This window comes from Clytia hemisphaerica, unplaced genomic scaffold (genome assembly GCF_902728285.1).
Source record: "Clytia hemisphaerica strain Z4C2 unplaced genomic scaffold, Clytia hemisphaerica genome assembly, whole genome shotgun sequence".
Lineage (NCBI taxonomy): Eukaryota > Metazoa > Cnidaria > Hydrozoa > Leptothecata > Clytiidae > Clytia > Clytia hemisphaerica.
In genome coordinates this window covers 360,939-375,399 of record NW_027103721.1, presented here as the reverse complement: position 1 = coordinate 375,399, position 14,461 = coordinate 360,939, and the positions used below count along the sequence as shown (strand labels likewise).

Genomic DNA, 14,461 nt, shown 5'->3' with positions numbered 1-14,461 from the left:
GAAGCGTCTCGGCCTCTTTGACAAGGGCTTCGATATCTCCTCTTCGCCATTGGAGCAGTCTCCTCTCTAATGCTTCGACGTGATCGTGGGCTTTGGAAGTTTTGCTTGGTTTCTGAAGAAGCAAAGCTGGCATTATATGGACAGCTTTCATCGATACAACTCCGAGAGGACTATCTTCGATCCATGCATTGAGTAGCCTTGTCACTTCTCGGATGAAATCTTTGCCTGTACGTCCACTCGGTAACTTGAAAAGATTTTTTCGCCAATAAACTATCTTTTCATAACTATTGTTTATCAGTCTCTCAAAGTCAGTTCCTTTGATATCTCCCCAGTAAAATCTCTCTGGGATTCGCTCGATGTTGTTTTGAGGTTGCGGTTCTGGCTCTGCTTCTGGTTCTCGACAACTGGACTCGATCTGCGACTATTTTGCATTGTCTTTGATGTTGAAGAGCACCTCTAGCAGTACGAAACAGTTTTCCACACTTTACACATGGAACAGACGGTTCGTCTTGATGCGTACTGTTTACTGTGGCGGGATCACCGGCTTCTGCAATCATGGTTTTCTTCTAAATCAGCTTTTGAACATTTTTGTACTTGATTCTTTTTCAGCAATTCGTTGCGTGATCAAATTTTCAATGTTCAAAAATAATTTTCACAAGATTGACAGTTAAACGTCCGCCATCTTGCGTTGCCACCGACAGCCATCAATGTCCTTATGACAATTTACGAGGGATTTTTCGAAAGGGCTTTACGCTACTTTTGGTCAGCATTTTTTAAACCGAGTTTAATTAAGTTAGGATTCTGGTTAGCCAAGTATACTTAATTGAAAAATAACAGGTAAACGCTTGAACGTGTTTTGCCTTCACAGCAAGTCATTAAGCAAGTTTTCAACTTCACTTGCCCTCGGTTGGTTAAGCACTCACGGTCAATCTTCACGTAGCAGGTTGAAATCCAGCTGGGCTACGTGTTCGTCGATGGCTGTCTTTACGGTTCGCGAAGGAATACCTCCCCTGCCAGATCTTAACGCTGTTCATTACTTTTAAGAGTATACTCTTTTGAGTAATGACGTAATGTTTCGGTATAAAAAATACACATTATTTCAATACAGTTTTACTGTATTTTACATATCAAAAACAAACTATTTCAAAGTCTGACCCTAAACCAAAGCTGCACTTAAACCAAACCATTTCACACATTCAGGTTGCTTCATTTTATTAATCTAACATTAAAATAATTATCTTTGCCTTGCATGCTGAGAACAAAACTAATGATGATTTTATGGATGTTTTTTGAAGGTAATTACTCTTTTTTTAAATGTTTTTAAAATTTTGCACGAGTTCAAACTCTAGTAATTGCATTTACTAAGTTATTTCTTCATTTTTATCATTTTTCGTCATTGTACATATGTATATTTTTTTCATTGTAAAAGTTATATTAGATCATAAAACATTCGGGATTCACAAAATCCCGAATAAGGCTATAGGAGGGATACAGAAATGAATTTTTCCGAATCGGGTGTCTAATTAGTGAATCCATATTATTTTGCATCGTTATTTTCAATATCCCAATCTGTGGTAACCACATAACTTAACCTTGTGAAATGGAATTTAACAAGCTTATTTTTTGAAACTTGCGAGAACAATTTTTACATTGCAAAGACTAAATTCACAAAATTGCCATAGTAAAGAATAGAACATACCCAGGATTTGAGAAATCCCAAATCAGACCAAAGAAAATGTTTTTGGAGTCGGAAATTGACTTTCCCAAACTTGGTAACAGAATAGTAAGTTCCTATGCTATTTTAGATTGTGATTGTCAATATCCCAAAGATACTATGATATATACAATTGACAAACTTCTGAAATTGGTTTTTACAACCTATTTTTCTTAAGCTTGTGAAATAAATCTTTTTAACTAAAAAATACCCAGGATTTCAGAAATCCCAAATCAGACCAAAGAAATGTTTTTGGGGTCGGAAATTGATATTCCCAAACTTAGTATCAGAATAGTTAGTTCCTATGCTATTTTACCTTGTGATTGTCAATATCCAAAGTTATGACGTATACAATTAACAAACTTGTGAAATGGAATTTTACAACCTATCTTTTTAAACATTGTGAAAATTAATTCTATCATTGTGAAAATCAAATTTACGATGAGCTTGTGAAAAGAAAACTTAAATGTGAAATAAGATAACCCAATGTTCACAATATCCCAAACTTTATTTCACAAACTAAATTTTGAAAATCCTATTTTTAAGGGCCGGAAACGACGTTTCACAAACTTGTGATCTGCTAATTTTTTCCTGTGATAGCTACAGAACGTCAAAAAAAAAAGATGCAGAAGAAGATCAGGAAAGTACAAACAAAACAGCAGAAGTAGAGGAAGTATACGAGGAGATTGAAAGCGCTCGTGACGCAACTAACAAAGAAATCGACTCTCAAGATACCACATTGCAAGGGCGCTGTTCCTGGAATTTAGGGGATGTATTCATGGTGATCTGTTTTGACTGTGAGAAGCGATATCATGGACGTTGCCTAAGTTTAGATGCAGTTTAGAGTTTAGAGTTTTTGGATTTGGCGAAGATCTTTATTTGTAAATCATGTCAAAAAAAGAACATACATGGTTTAGCTAACTTTTTTCATTATCAGGATAGGAAAACGGAGCCAATCGATAATTGGAAAACTCTACTGAATAATCTTGAAGCTGACACCTTTGAAGTGTTTGATGGCCACAAGTTCGTTCTTGAAAATGATATCATCACCGAAGAAATTAATGTAAAAAGCAAAATCGGCATCTTCAACAACCAAAGGAATTGTTGGTTTTTTGCTGTTGTTCAAGCACTTTGTGGAACGTCTGCCAATTTACGTCTGTCATCAATGGATGGGAATATGGCACACATTTCCGTACAACTGGAATTGATTCCATCCTCAAAGAATCCTGCTATCAATCTGGATAAAGAATATTCTGCACTATGCCATACAGTGGGTGTTAAAGTTGGCAGAGAATAAAATCGAGAACTTCTCTTCAAATGCATTGGTCAAATGTCGGAAATAAGCAAATTCCAATTGCACCCTATTACTGTTTCTCGTTGTAGATCTTGCAAAACGGTTCTCAAGGTTGGACAACATAGTGGCGAAGAAAAATGCATGACTTTATCATTTCCCGAAAATTGTCAATAAATAAAGGTGTATCAGACTTATTTTGGTACAATCTTGCGAGGTTCGATTTTCTAGATTATAATGATGTTATGATGAAGTGCAATTGCCCAACCACCACTCTACATAGTTTCACCATGTTGCTCAACTCTTCAGAATACCTGATCGTTAAGTTTGATCCTTCTCCCCATCGGATTAAAGATCAGGTCAATATGGTCCAGTCAAAGATCGTACTAAACCAAATGATTGACTTATTCCCTTTTTCTACACAATTTCAAATCCCTGCAGCATATACTCTTTTTGCAACCATCAACTATGTCATGTCTAACCACTTTACCGCGACCCTTTTCGATAATGGTGATGGAAAACCCATCTGGTTTGACAATATTACAACCAGGAGATACACAATGAAGAGACGACTTAGTGACCAAAACTTTCAACAAACTCTTTACATTGGTCTATTCATTCGTTCATCTTGTGTTGGCGTGAAAATTCCATACATCAATTATCCTTCGCATTTACAATCGGCTGAAGTTTCATTAGTTCCTTGTTCGGTGAACTCACAGAATCGTCACTAAAAGGTAAGATTTGTTAACCTGTTCTGGTGATAACCGTCTCAATTGCGATGTTATTTCAGCTTTCCCTAAAGGGAAGAAATTTTTGGTACGCAAAAATAAAAATATGAAGGTATCTGATTAAAAATGATGCATATTAGACCCCACAACAAAGAATTTCATGTTTCAATTTCTCTGCTGAGGAGCTCTCCAGAGTGTGGTTTTACATCACAAAATTGACTAATGATAGGGTTTAAATTTGAGTGGATCTCTCCAATAGTATTACCTGTGATAATTTATTTCGCTCTTCAGATTTTAATAAAAACATTGTAGCAGATTAACATTGTAGTAGATAGCGAAGTGAAAGTTCGTGAAAAAGATTGCACAAAAGGCATTTATAAGTCTTTGTTGATGGCCCTCCATCCGCCATGTTTAGGAGTGCAATAAGGGATAAGATATCGTATAACAAAAAAATGAAAAAAATACAATAATAAAAAAAAATTATTCATAACTCAGGTTAATGGAAAAGAGAGTCTTTGACGGCGCCCTAGTCAACGCCCATTACACCCTGTCAGTCGTGTGCGTTCACCAGATCTACTTTAAATTTAGTCGACCTCGTGCGTGGTCTCATATAAAATACCTCAGTCTCTAGTAACGCTTCTTCGAACATCGTCAGTCCACTCAAAGCAGCCATGAAGATATTTATTTTTATAACTTTCACAGTTCTAACCTTGTGCTTGGCTGATCCTTTGTCTTCGAGCAGTGACACCAGCTCTTCAAATTCATCTAGTTCTTCTGATGAGGAACCACCACCACCTAAGAAGAGAGCAAGAACACGGCGGTTGGTGGACGAAGAATCGGTCTTATCAGACAACCAACACGAGTCACAAGACACAAGAACTGATGCTATAACCTCTGCCTCTTCTTCATCTTCATACCAACGCTTCACTAAAGAGGCCCTTCAAGACGCCTGCAAATTATGTAACATTCAAACTTCAGGGTCACGCCCTACATTAATTCTACAGCTTGAAGCATTTGATCGCGAGCAAACCAATTTAAACTCAAACAGACAGAGACAGCAAGAAGAGGATTTACATCGTGAACCCCCACCGCCTCCGCCACTCGTCGTCGTTCGAAAAACTCGTCGTACGAGAAGACACTGCAGGAGGAGAGAAAACAACAACAATAATCCTGCATAACGTCGCCGCCATTTTGTACGCAGTGCTGAAGCTCCCCCTATACTTTCGAGGCTAATCTACACCCTCCACCGTTTTCAAACCGTCAAAACATTACCCTTCCTGGAATTCCACAGCAGCAGCTATATAAAATTCAGAAGGTTGAGTTTGTTAACTTTAATTTGCTTCTTCCCAAGCCAGCTTCTGCCTCTAATTCAACTCAATCATTTACACTTTCTGTTTCGGAGAATGATCCTGGGAGCCTTTCTATTTCTGGGACTGGGGACCCAAATTATAGACTGTCAAAAGGTAAAGTAAAGTTTCAAACCAACAATGGTGGTTTCTTGCTTGGTCGTTGTTTTTTTGGTCTATCGTGGTGTTTCATGAACACTTAGCCCCCTTTCTGATTAGATACCAGGAAAGGATTTGCAGAATTTTTTCCGACGTATCCCGTTCAATGTGTGGCTGATTATGAGTCCAATTCAGAAGGAAGTTGGCTGGAAACCCAACCGAAACCTTCTGGGACAGAATCGACCTGGATATTTTTTCTTCTACTTTGAGGCCTCAGGTTGTTAGCTCTTCCTCCAGCCAAGCTGGTTCGTTTCCTGATGTGACTTGCTACAAATGTAAGAAAAAAAGTCATTATGCAACTAGGTGTCCTAACCCTTCGTCCTCACAGGATCAACCCACTAGTACCTTCACGCAGTCTCGACCACCTAGACCTCCCATTTCTAAAAGAAGGCCCTTGTCAGACAGTAACATTTTTAGGCATAGAAATAGATACTCTGAACAGGTGTTTTCGATTACCAGACAAGAAGTTTTGTTAGGTAAGTTACAAGGCTGGAGTAACGCTTCTCAGACTTCAAAGCGGGAGTTGCTCTCGTTGATTGGTTCTTTGTCTTTTGCAGCCAAGGTTGTTAAGCCAGGTCGGTTTTATGAGGCGGTTGATTAACCTCTCCAAATCGGTGACGGAGCTTAGTGACATAGTGGAAATTTCTGAACCTGCTCTTAAAGACATCAAGTGGTGGAGTGACTTTGCCCCGTGATGGAACGGGACCGCCTTTTTCCAGGATCCTGTAGTGACATCAGAACACTTAGATTTCTTCACAGATGCGTCTGGTTTCGGGATAGGTGCTGTCTTGAACATTAAACATGGTATTTATACCTTATTTAATTTTTCTTTTTACCTTTTACTCTTGGGTCTGATAAACAGGCAGTCATCTCAAATTAGCAGCAGGGGTGAATTGGGAATTAAAATGTGTTTATTGCTACAAAAGGGGCAGCTATGTAAGAATTGACACAAATGAAAATGTATGTGGAAAATTACAGTAATTCTTTTAATGTTAATTTACTTTTATTTATTCCAGCAATGAAATTTCGCCCAATGCAGTTGAGTGGTTGAAAAAGGCGAATTGTATTGGAAAGTATTATTTACCAGATTACATTGATATGGAAGAAAATTATAAACATCGAATCGCATTATTATCATTTAAGGCGACATTGGACGATATTACAGACAAGGAAAAAGAAGAAATGAATGAGGCATTTTCTTTTCAATTTTGCAAGAAAGAAGACTTTGTTGAATTTTGTAAAGCAATGTTAGACCAAAATATTGATATATGTGCATGTGTCATTGCAGACTGACTTCATTAAAAATACTGAATAGCCTGTTTGTTGAAAGTATCGTTGTGTCAGAGAAACATTTTTAAATATATTTGTATATTTTAACATGCTTTATTTACATTTCTTTTGATTTCATTATTATATTTTATTTTATAAAATAAATGTCCACTGTCATATCTTATTTTTTGGTAACTAATGTACACCCTATTTTTTATAAGCAACCCTAATTTTCAGATCAGGTCTGGCGTTGCTCAGCATTTTAGCTCAATTTCTGAAAAATTTGCTTTAACCACCTAATATTATACAATATTTATGCTTATTATTGGGCCAAGGGCTATCGTTTACCATGGTTAGATTATCTAAAAAGCTTTTACTTTACGCGATAGTGAAAATTGTTTTTGCAATTTTGAGGTTGCTTATAAAGAAAAATGTGTAGACTGATTGGTTTTGTTTTTTATGATTCTCATTCAGAAAAAAATTTATTCACATCATGATTTAGGATTCTCTAAAAATTGTTTGGAATAGAGAGATATTTTGAGTTTTTTTGTTTATAATTTATATATTCTGATTTATCTTGCAAGAAAGATAGCATCTATTGACCTAGATCTGTAAAAATTCATTATCCAAATGAAAATAGATGGACTATAAATGCAAGTAATATGAACAGGTATTGATTTCAGGTTTTCTAAAAGACATATGTACTCTGACTAATCTCTCTTTAATTTTAGTAAAAAAAATAGAAATGACAGCAAGACTTAGAAATCCTGAATGGAAAGTAGATAGAGAATTAGAGGAAGAACTGAGAGATCTTTTACTATGACCGTAAAAAGGAAATCCTTACTCTAATGAAGAAAAAATACCCACAGTATGCGTGGTCCTTGCGAGGCCTTGCTTTGCATCTCAATCACTTCAATATCAGGTACATAGAATACAACACCTCCATGGATCAAGTTTATGAGGCTGTAACAGAAGAAATCAATGGACCTGGGAGAAATCTTGGTTATCGATCTGTTAGTCAAAAGGTACAAGAGCTCCACAATCTGAAAGTACCACATGATGTTGTTTAGCTCTGGTTTAGTCGGCCCACTTTTAGCCCTGCCTATTCTAATTGCTAATTAAAGTTGGCATAAAGTGGATCGAAAGTGTGCTGTCTAAAGTGAAATGTTATGTAAAGTCGACATGGTGCCCTCTTTTGATTCGCGTCGAGTGGTTTTGCCGATCATAATCAAGAAAGTAGGCAGAAAGCGGGCTCTCTTTAGACAGCCGTTTTTCGATCCACTTTTAGCCAACTTTTGTACGATTTCTTGTAAAAGTACACGAAATTTAGGTTACTGCGCATGCTCAGATTGAATTTCGTCGAAAATTCGAAAAAAGAATTAATCAAAACAAACCATCGGAGATACGAAAGGAGAGACAAGAAATCAGCAGAATTATCAGCAGAATTATCAATCATCAATTACAAATTTATTTAATCTTTTTTACTTGCACTCACAGAGGACATTAATTTCCAAGTTTTTCTACATATTTTCTACATATTTTCTACAACAACAACGTACATATACAATTGAACATTCAGCCCAGAAGGTAGTATCCCATCCCATTTTTCTACAGTTTTTCATCATCATTACATTGTCAACCAAACCTTTGTCATGTCTCTCTTGGACGATATTAATACACCATGCTTCTATGAAGATGAACTCAGAAATCAGTTATTTTGTTCTGATTCTGAAATTAACTCTGATGAAGATCATGATGATGGTGTACTCTCCCCAATCATAACAGATCCGAGAGACATCCGTGAGAGATTAAGGGAGGCTGAAGGTTCACGTGAAGGTTCTTCCATAAAATCAAATGGTAAAGGCAAAAAGAAAAAATCGGGTACAAAGGCTATTTGGCCTCAGTCTGTGGTAACAGACATGATTGACATTATATTGGACACGCCAGAAATAAAAAAAAGACTTTTTACATCAATCTCCTCAAATAAGAGAAACAAGGAAGTTTTAAATATTCTAGAAGAACGATGTGCAGCCAATGGCACTTCCTTTATGTTCAATGTTGAACAGACAAGACGAAAATTTCGCAATTGTATAAGCAAAGCAAAAAGTTTTATGCTAACATCCCAAAAGGGTTCAGGGTTGACCAGTTTCATGGAGGACAACGAATTGGGTCCTTGGTTCGCCCGTCTCTGCCAAGAACTCAAATCAAGACCCACGCGCAGAAGGTTAGAACAGATTGAACCGAGTTCGAAAAAACGGAAAGTGGTGGAATCTGAGTCTCTTTCTTCAAAGAAAGACAGTGATGAGACACCACCAACTTCGTCGTCATCTGCCTCTGCACGTGGCTTTGTCCCAGATCACGAGACATGTAAAAAGTCTACAAAATCCAAAAATAAAGAAAACAAATGATGTTTTACAAGAAATTTCAAATACTATGAAAAACTTAAATGATGCGTTATCAGCTAATAAACAATCGATGATTTAGTGAGCCTCATGAAGGAGGAGTGCAAGCGTCAAGCGGCCGTTGACCAACAGCTTGTCTCTTTAATGGCCCTATCCATGGGAGTTCAACTACCCCTAATCCCCCCTGTTAATAATGATAATGTGATTGAAGATAATGGTAATGGTAATGATAATGGCAATGATTTTATTTTGAATCTGTTTGAATAGTGCTTGAATATGTCCTTTGACTTCTTTTCTAGAAAGTTTATCTAACATTAACTGTGTACTAGTATTCTGCTTTTGAGGTAACTTAAGTTTTGATAGTTTTTCAAGCTTTTGTTTTGATTGTAGCTCAAACAAGTAGACCAATACATTTTGTTTGCAAAGGTTTGCAGTTTTCAAATATAAATGCAGTTATTTTTAGCAAAAGGTTAATCGAATTGTAGTTATTTATTATTTTTTCAGGAAAAGTTGAATTGAATTGTAGTTATATATTAATTTTTTAGCAAAAGTTGAATTGAATTCTAGTATTTTATTATTGTTTAAAAAAAAAGTGCAAAGTTGAATTGAATTCTAGTTATTTATTATTTTTTTAAGCAAAAGTTGAATTGAAGTTACCGTTGACATTATGATTTCACGTTTTTTCCTAAATATTCGGTTAAGGATCTCAAAAAAATCAACCTTTTCTTTTGTCTCGATTGTCGTCTTTTCAACAAGTAAGGAGAGGGCAGTATTATTTGGTTGCATACTTCTTCACGTCACGTGTACTGATTGATTATAAATGAATAAAAATGAATTCCACTGCAACTGCTGTTGTGTTCTGTGTGTACGTTTGAATTATAAAAAAAAGTCCAATAAAATATGTAGAAATTAATTAAAAAATTGTATGTCCAGGTAAGTATGTACGTTGAATCGAATATAAAAACAAATATCAAATCTTGAATTGTAATACAGTTAAAATTCTCAGCAACTTGCTTCACTTGATATAGATCGACAAGAGATGATAATTATTCCGCAGCTGAGTCTACCATGTTTGTTTACTTTTATCGCGGTCACACGCACCATAAAACCGGATATAAAATATTTTGCGCATAGAACTTTGAGCTCGCAACCAATGACGCTATACTATTGTTTCGCAAAAGTCGGCAAAGAGTTGGCCGTCTAAAGTCAAACAAAGACAGCCCACTTTCGATCCACTTTATGCCAACTCTAGCAATTAGAATAGGCAGGGCTAAAAGTGGGCCGACTAAACCAGAGCTTACGATGTCATGAAAGACATTGATCCAGAAGGTCTTGAAATTCGTTCTGGTGTTGGTCAGTCCAAGCGTAAAAAGCGGAATAGAAGATTTATTGCATTGGTGAGTATATACAATATATTGTGTGCAATAGTGCAGGTCCTACCGAAATTCCAGCACTATCTGGAACCCGTCAAAAATAACTGAAAACCGGTAAAACTGGAAGAAAAAAATGAAAGAGATATTGAAAACAGTTGTGTGATTATTGGTTCGCTAACTGGTATCTTAGAAATGCCACGAAACAACCAAAATTTGACCCCTCTTGTGCAAGGAAAGATTTTTGTATCTGCAGACCGACTGAGAATGTGCCTACTGTTTGCTGTGTATGGACTGTATCACAAGATACCTTATGGGAAGAAATTTTGGCAGAAATTTTATTTAGCAGATTGGCAAATAAACTAATAAACAAAATAAACTTTTGGCGGATCGGCAAATAAACTAATTTTGGCGGGAATTTAATTTGGTTTCAAGGTTCAAAATCAAGGAGAAAATGTTAAGAATACCCCCTTTTATGACCTAATTAGTGAAAAATCAAGGAGTGACACATGTACTGGTTTGAAGACGAACCTAGAAAATTTAGGGGGTACCATTCGCAGATCTTTAGATAAATTCTTACTGGGGACCTAAACCGTGATAGTTTCTATGTATACATTATCTAGAAATATTGTAGAATTTATGGATTTTTCTATGTAACAGTTACAGTTACAGTTTTTTTAATTTTAAAGGGATAATCAGATGGTTTGAGATATTTGGCCTGCAGAAAGCTTATGTGAGCTTGATTAAAACCTCCAAGTATGTTTGGGTAACTTTTTTCCAAAGGCGAGATATCACAATTTGAAATTTCTGAAAATGGGTTCTCACATGGTTCTTACGTTGAAATTCTATTGTTCTCTTACAAAAAAAGTCAAAAACTTGTAATTTTAATATCTCAACTTTGGAAAATATTTAGGCAAAAACATTTTGAGGTTTTCCTCAGGACAATAGAAAGATTACACATGCCAAATATCTCAAATCATCCCTTTAAGATTTTTGTACTGAAAAATGACGTCATGGGAAATTGGACGTATGTGGAACTTTTGATGATATTTCTTTGCAGAATTTAATTTACGATGTGTAAATAAAAAAGTTTGATACTTTTTTTGATTCTGTATTTGTCAAAAAAAATGATTAGGGGTCTTTTTTTAGGGTGCTAATCATACAATGTCGCTAGACGGCCATTATAAATTGTGTTGTTATCAGAAGTCATTGTCCCCCTTGTGCATTTATGGTGGTCAGAACACTTTTAGTGGAAAATAATGTTTTTGAAAATTTGGACATCAAACAACTCACCTGATGATATTGGTCGTCATTACTTTGAACACATAACAAAAACAAACGATAACACACATTTTTAAAAGAAATAACTTGCTAAGACACCATCCCTGAAAACCTGAAAGTGACCGTTGCAGAGGGTCCCCTCTGCAACGGTCAATTTCAGGTGTTCAGGGATGGTGTCTTAGCAAGTTATTTCTTTTAAAAATGCTTTATTTTCGCGCAACTTAACAGTGCATGTAATTTTGTATTAAATTTCAAGCATTTGTGGGCCTCTGCGCAAAACTTAGTATGCGCAAAAATAAGATATTTTAATTAAATAAATCAATCCTTCCATACATTTTCAGTATAAGATTAAGTAAGTATTTTGTTGTAATGAAAATTCTCTTTTTTTACTGATGATGGTACTCTGTTGAGGCCGAAAAGTTTAGAAAAATAAATTTAAAAAAATGAACCAAAAGTAGCTGCTGTTACTTAATTATTAAGATAAAGATATTTTAACTAAAAATCTCGTTTTTTTTGCATTCATGTATATGCTTGAGCTATATATTGTAATGTTATATATATTGTTAGCCTAATCGCAGGGTTGTAGCACCAACACAGTAGAATTTAGATTTTTTATAAGCAACCGACACTACTAGGTCCAAAAACATTGATTAGGCCCATGTTCAATGTATTTCATGGACTGTCATCAAGTTTTATTGACTATCAATTGTAAATTATTGACAAAAAATTGTTTGTATTGACTGTCAATTATTTTGTTGCCAGCTGTCAATGTAAGTAATGAACAGTCAATACAAAAAATTGACTGTCAATATCGACAGTCAATATATTCTTTTGGTTTTCAAGAAAATTGATTGACAGTCAGTGTTAAGTACTTTTTGTCAATAATTTGATTTTGACACTCAATCAAACTTGCTGATAGTCAATGAAAAGCATTGAGCATAGGCCTAACCAATGTTTTTTGACCTAGTAGTGCGAGTTGCTAAGGGAAAATCTAATAATTGCAAACGATAGCCAATTAGCAAAAATATGGTATTATACCAGTGGTGGTCAAACCAAATTTTTCAAAAATTGACCTAGAGTGCTATGTATGTATGTATGTATGTATGTATGTATGTATGTATGTATGTATAAATTTACAAATTACTAATTCCTAGTAATATTTGTACATGCGATTCCCTAGTACAACAAGTACACAAAGTACGAGTTGTTCCAAAGAGCATGTAAATTTCATCTAAATAAATAATCATGATATTTTCTTCTTTTTCATTGCGCAATTGCATAGCTGGTCAAGAGATAATAACTCATTATCAAGAACTTGTTATAAGAGAGATTTTGATGGTCTTCCTCTCTTTTTCGATTTATCATCATTGAATAAAAGCAGTTTTGGTGTTCGATTATGAGACATGCGTTTCAAATGTTCAGTGTAGTTTCGCTGCTGTTTCTTAACAAATATCGAAACATCATTCGTACCACACAGCGAGTGAAGACTTTTGTTATTTAATTTAAATCTATAATCATTTTCACTCACACGATTAAAACCACCTCTTACCATACGTCTCAATAGATTACGATATGTAACATCAATTCTTTCGTATTGATCGGCTGTCAAGTTCCAATTTCGATTTCAAGTTTATTTTCACATTCTGCAATAGGATTGACATCTCAACGAATTTACTGATAGCAGTTTGGATACGATAACTTAGTTTAACATCTCCAGTATTCGGCTGGTCGTATTTTGTGAAAGCACCAAGATATTTGAATTTTTCTACGTTTTTGATTGGGATATTTCTGATAGTAATGATTGATTTTGGGTAATCAGGCTCAGTGCTATTAAGAATCATTGTTTCAGTTTTTTGCTCATTAATTTTGAGACCAAAACGCTCAAACACATTATCCAAGATCTCTGTAGCTTTTTGTAATTCAGATTGAGATTGGATAAAAAGGATCAAATCGTCAGCATACCCACACCATGGAAGGTTTACGTTTCCCTCATGATTTCGATTTTTTGATCTCATTGATAGCCTTTCTTCTCGGCTAACAGAACGAAGGTTGATACGATAACGATGTTCGTAGAATTTAATGTTAGCATGAGTGGCGTTATTAATGAAGATTCTCATTACGAAGTCGATGAATAAATTAAAAAGAAACGGGCTTTCTGGACCACCTTGACGCACTCCAGATGTGGTTTCGAACGTTGTCTGTATTTCCTCATAAGTGAGAGTTGTACGTTTGTAGAGACTATTAAGTATAGTAACAAGTCTAGGAATTTGGTCAGCAGGAAAACGCATTTCGATAGATTTAAACAGCCAGTCTCTTGAGATGTGATCGAATGCTGCGGTAAGATCAACAAATAGTAGATACAGTGGTTGCAACTTCTTTTGGGTAATTTGTTGGACTCGTTTTAGTGTGAAGACGCCGTCAGTTGTGCCACGATTTTGCCTGAATCCGTTCTGCTCGTCTGCTAACTGAGTTTCGTACCACGGTCTTAAACGCTCATCGCAAATAAGGGTCCGTAGAATATTTGCGGATTTTTTGATTTTGACGAATAAGTGACTTTTGTTCACTCCTTGACTTTTTTAACACATCTTATAACATTAATACTTATATTTTTATGATATATAACGACTCTGTATTCTAAATTTAGGGGTATAATGGATGGTTTGTGTGGAAAACAGTCAAAATTCATGTTTCAAGAAATCCCGTATTTTTGAAGGTTTTTCAACTTTTGCGTCAATTGCTCTGCCTGACACATATAAGTTTTATGGTTTATCTTGAAAGCTTATATAAAGGCTGATCGATTTACGTCCAGGCAGATGGTACAATTTGCCTGTAGATCCCAAAATAATTAGTTTGTTTACACAAAAAACGGCTACCTTCTATTTTAACGCTCTCTGCACGCGC

At 35.5% G+C, this 14,461-nt stretch overlaps 2 protein-coding genes across 2 annotated transcripts; one reads left to right on the top strand and one right to left on the bottom strand.

Moving 5' to 3' along the window:
- The first annotated feature begins 4,404 nt into the window (after positions 1–4,404).
- On the top strand, positions 4,405–4,911 carry LOC136804399 (uncharacterized). The gene has a single exon (XM_067061113.1). It carries the CDS (start codon positions 4,405–4,407, stop codon positions 4,909–4,911), a length of 507 nt encoding a protein of 168 aa, XP_066917214.1.
- Positions 4,912–13,140: 8,229 nt separating this feature from the next.
- LOC136804397 (uncharacterized) lies at positions 13,141–13,848 on the bottom strand. The gene has a single exon (XM_067061112.1). The coding sequence runs from the start codon at positions 13,846–13,848 to the stop codon at positions 13,141–13,143; it is 708 nt and encodes a 235-aa protein (XP_066917213.1).
- Positions 13,849–14,461: the final 613 nt, after the last annotated feature.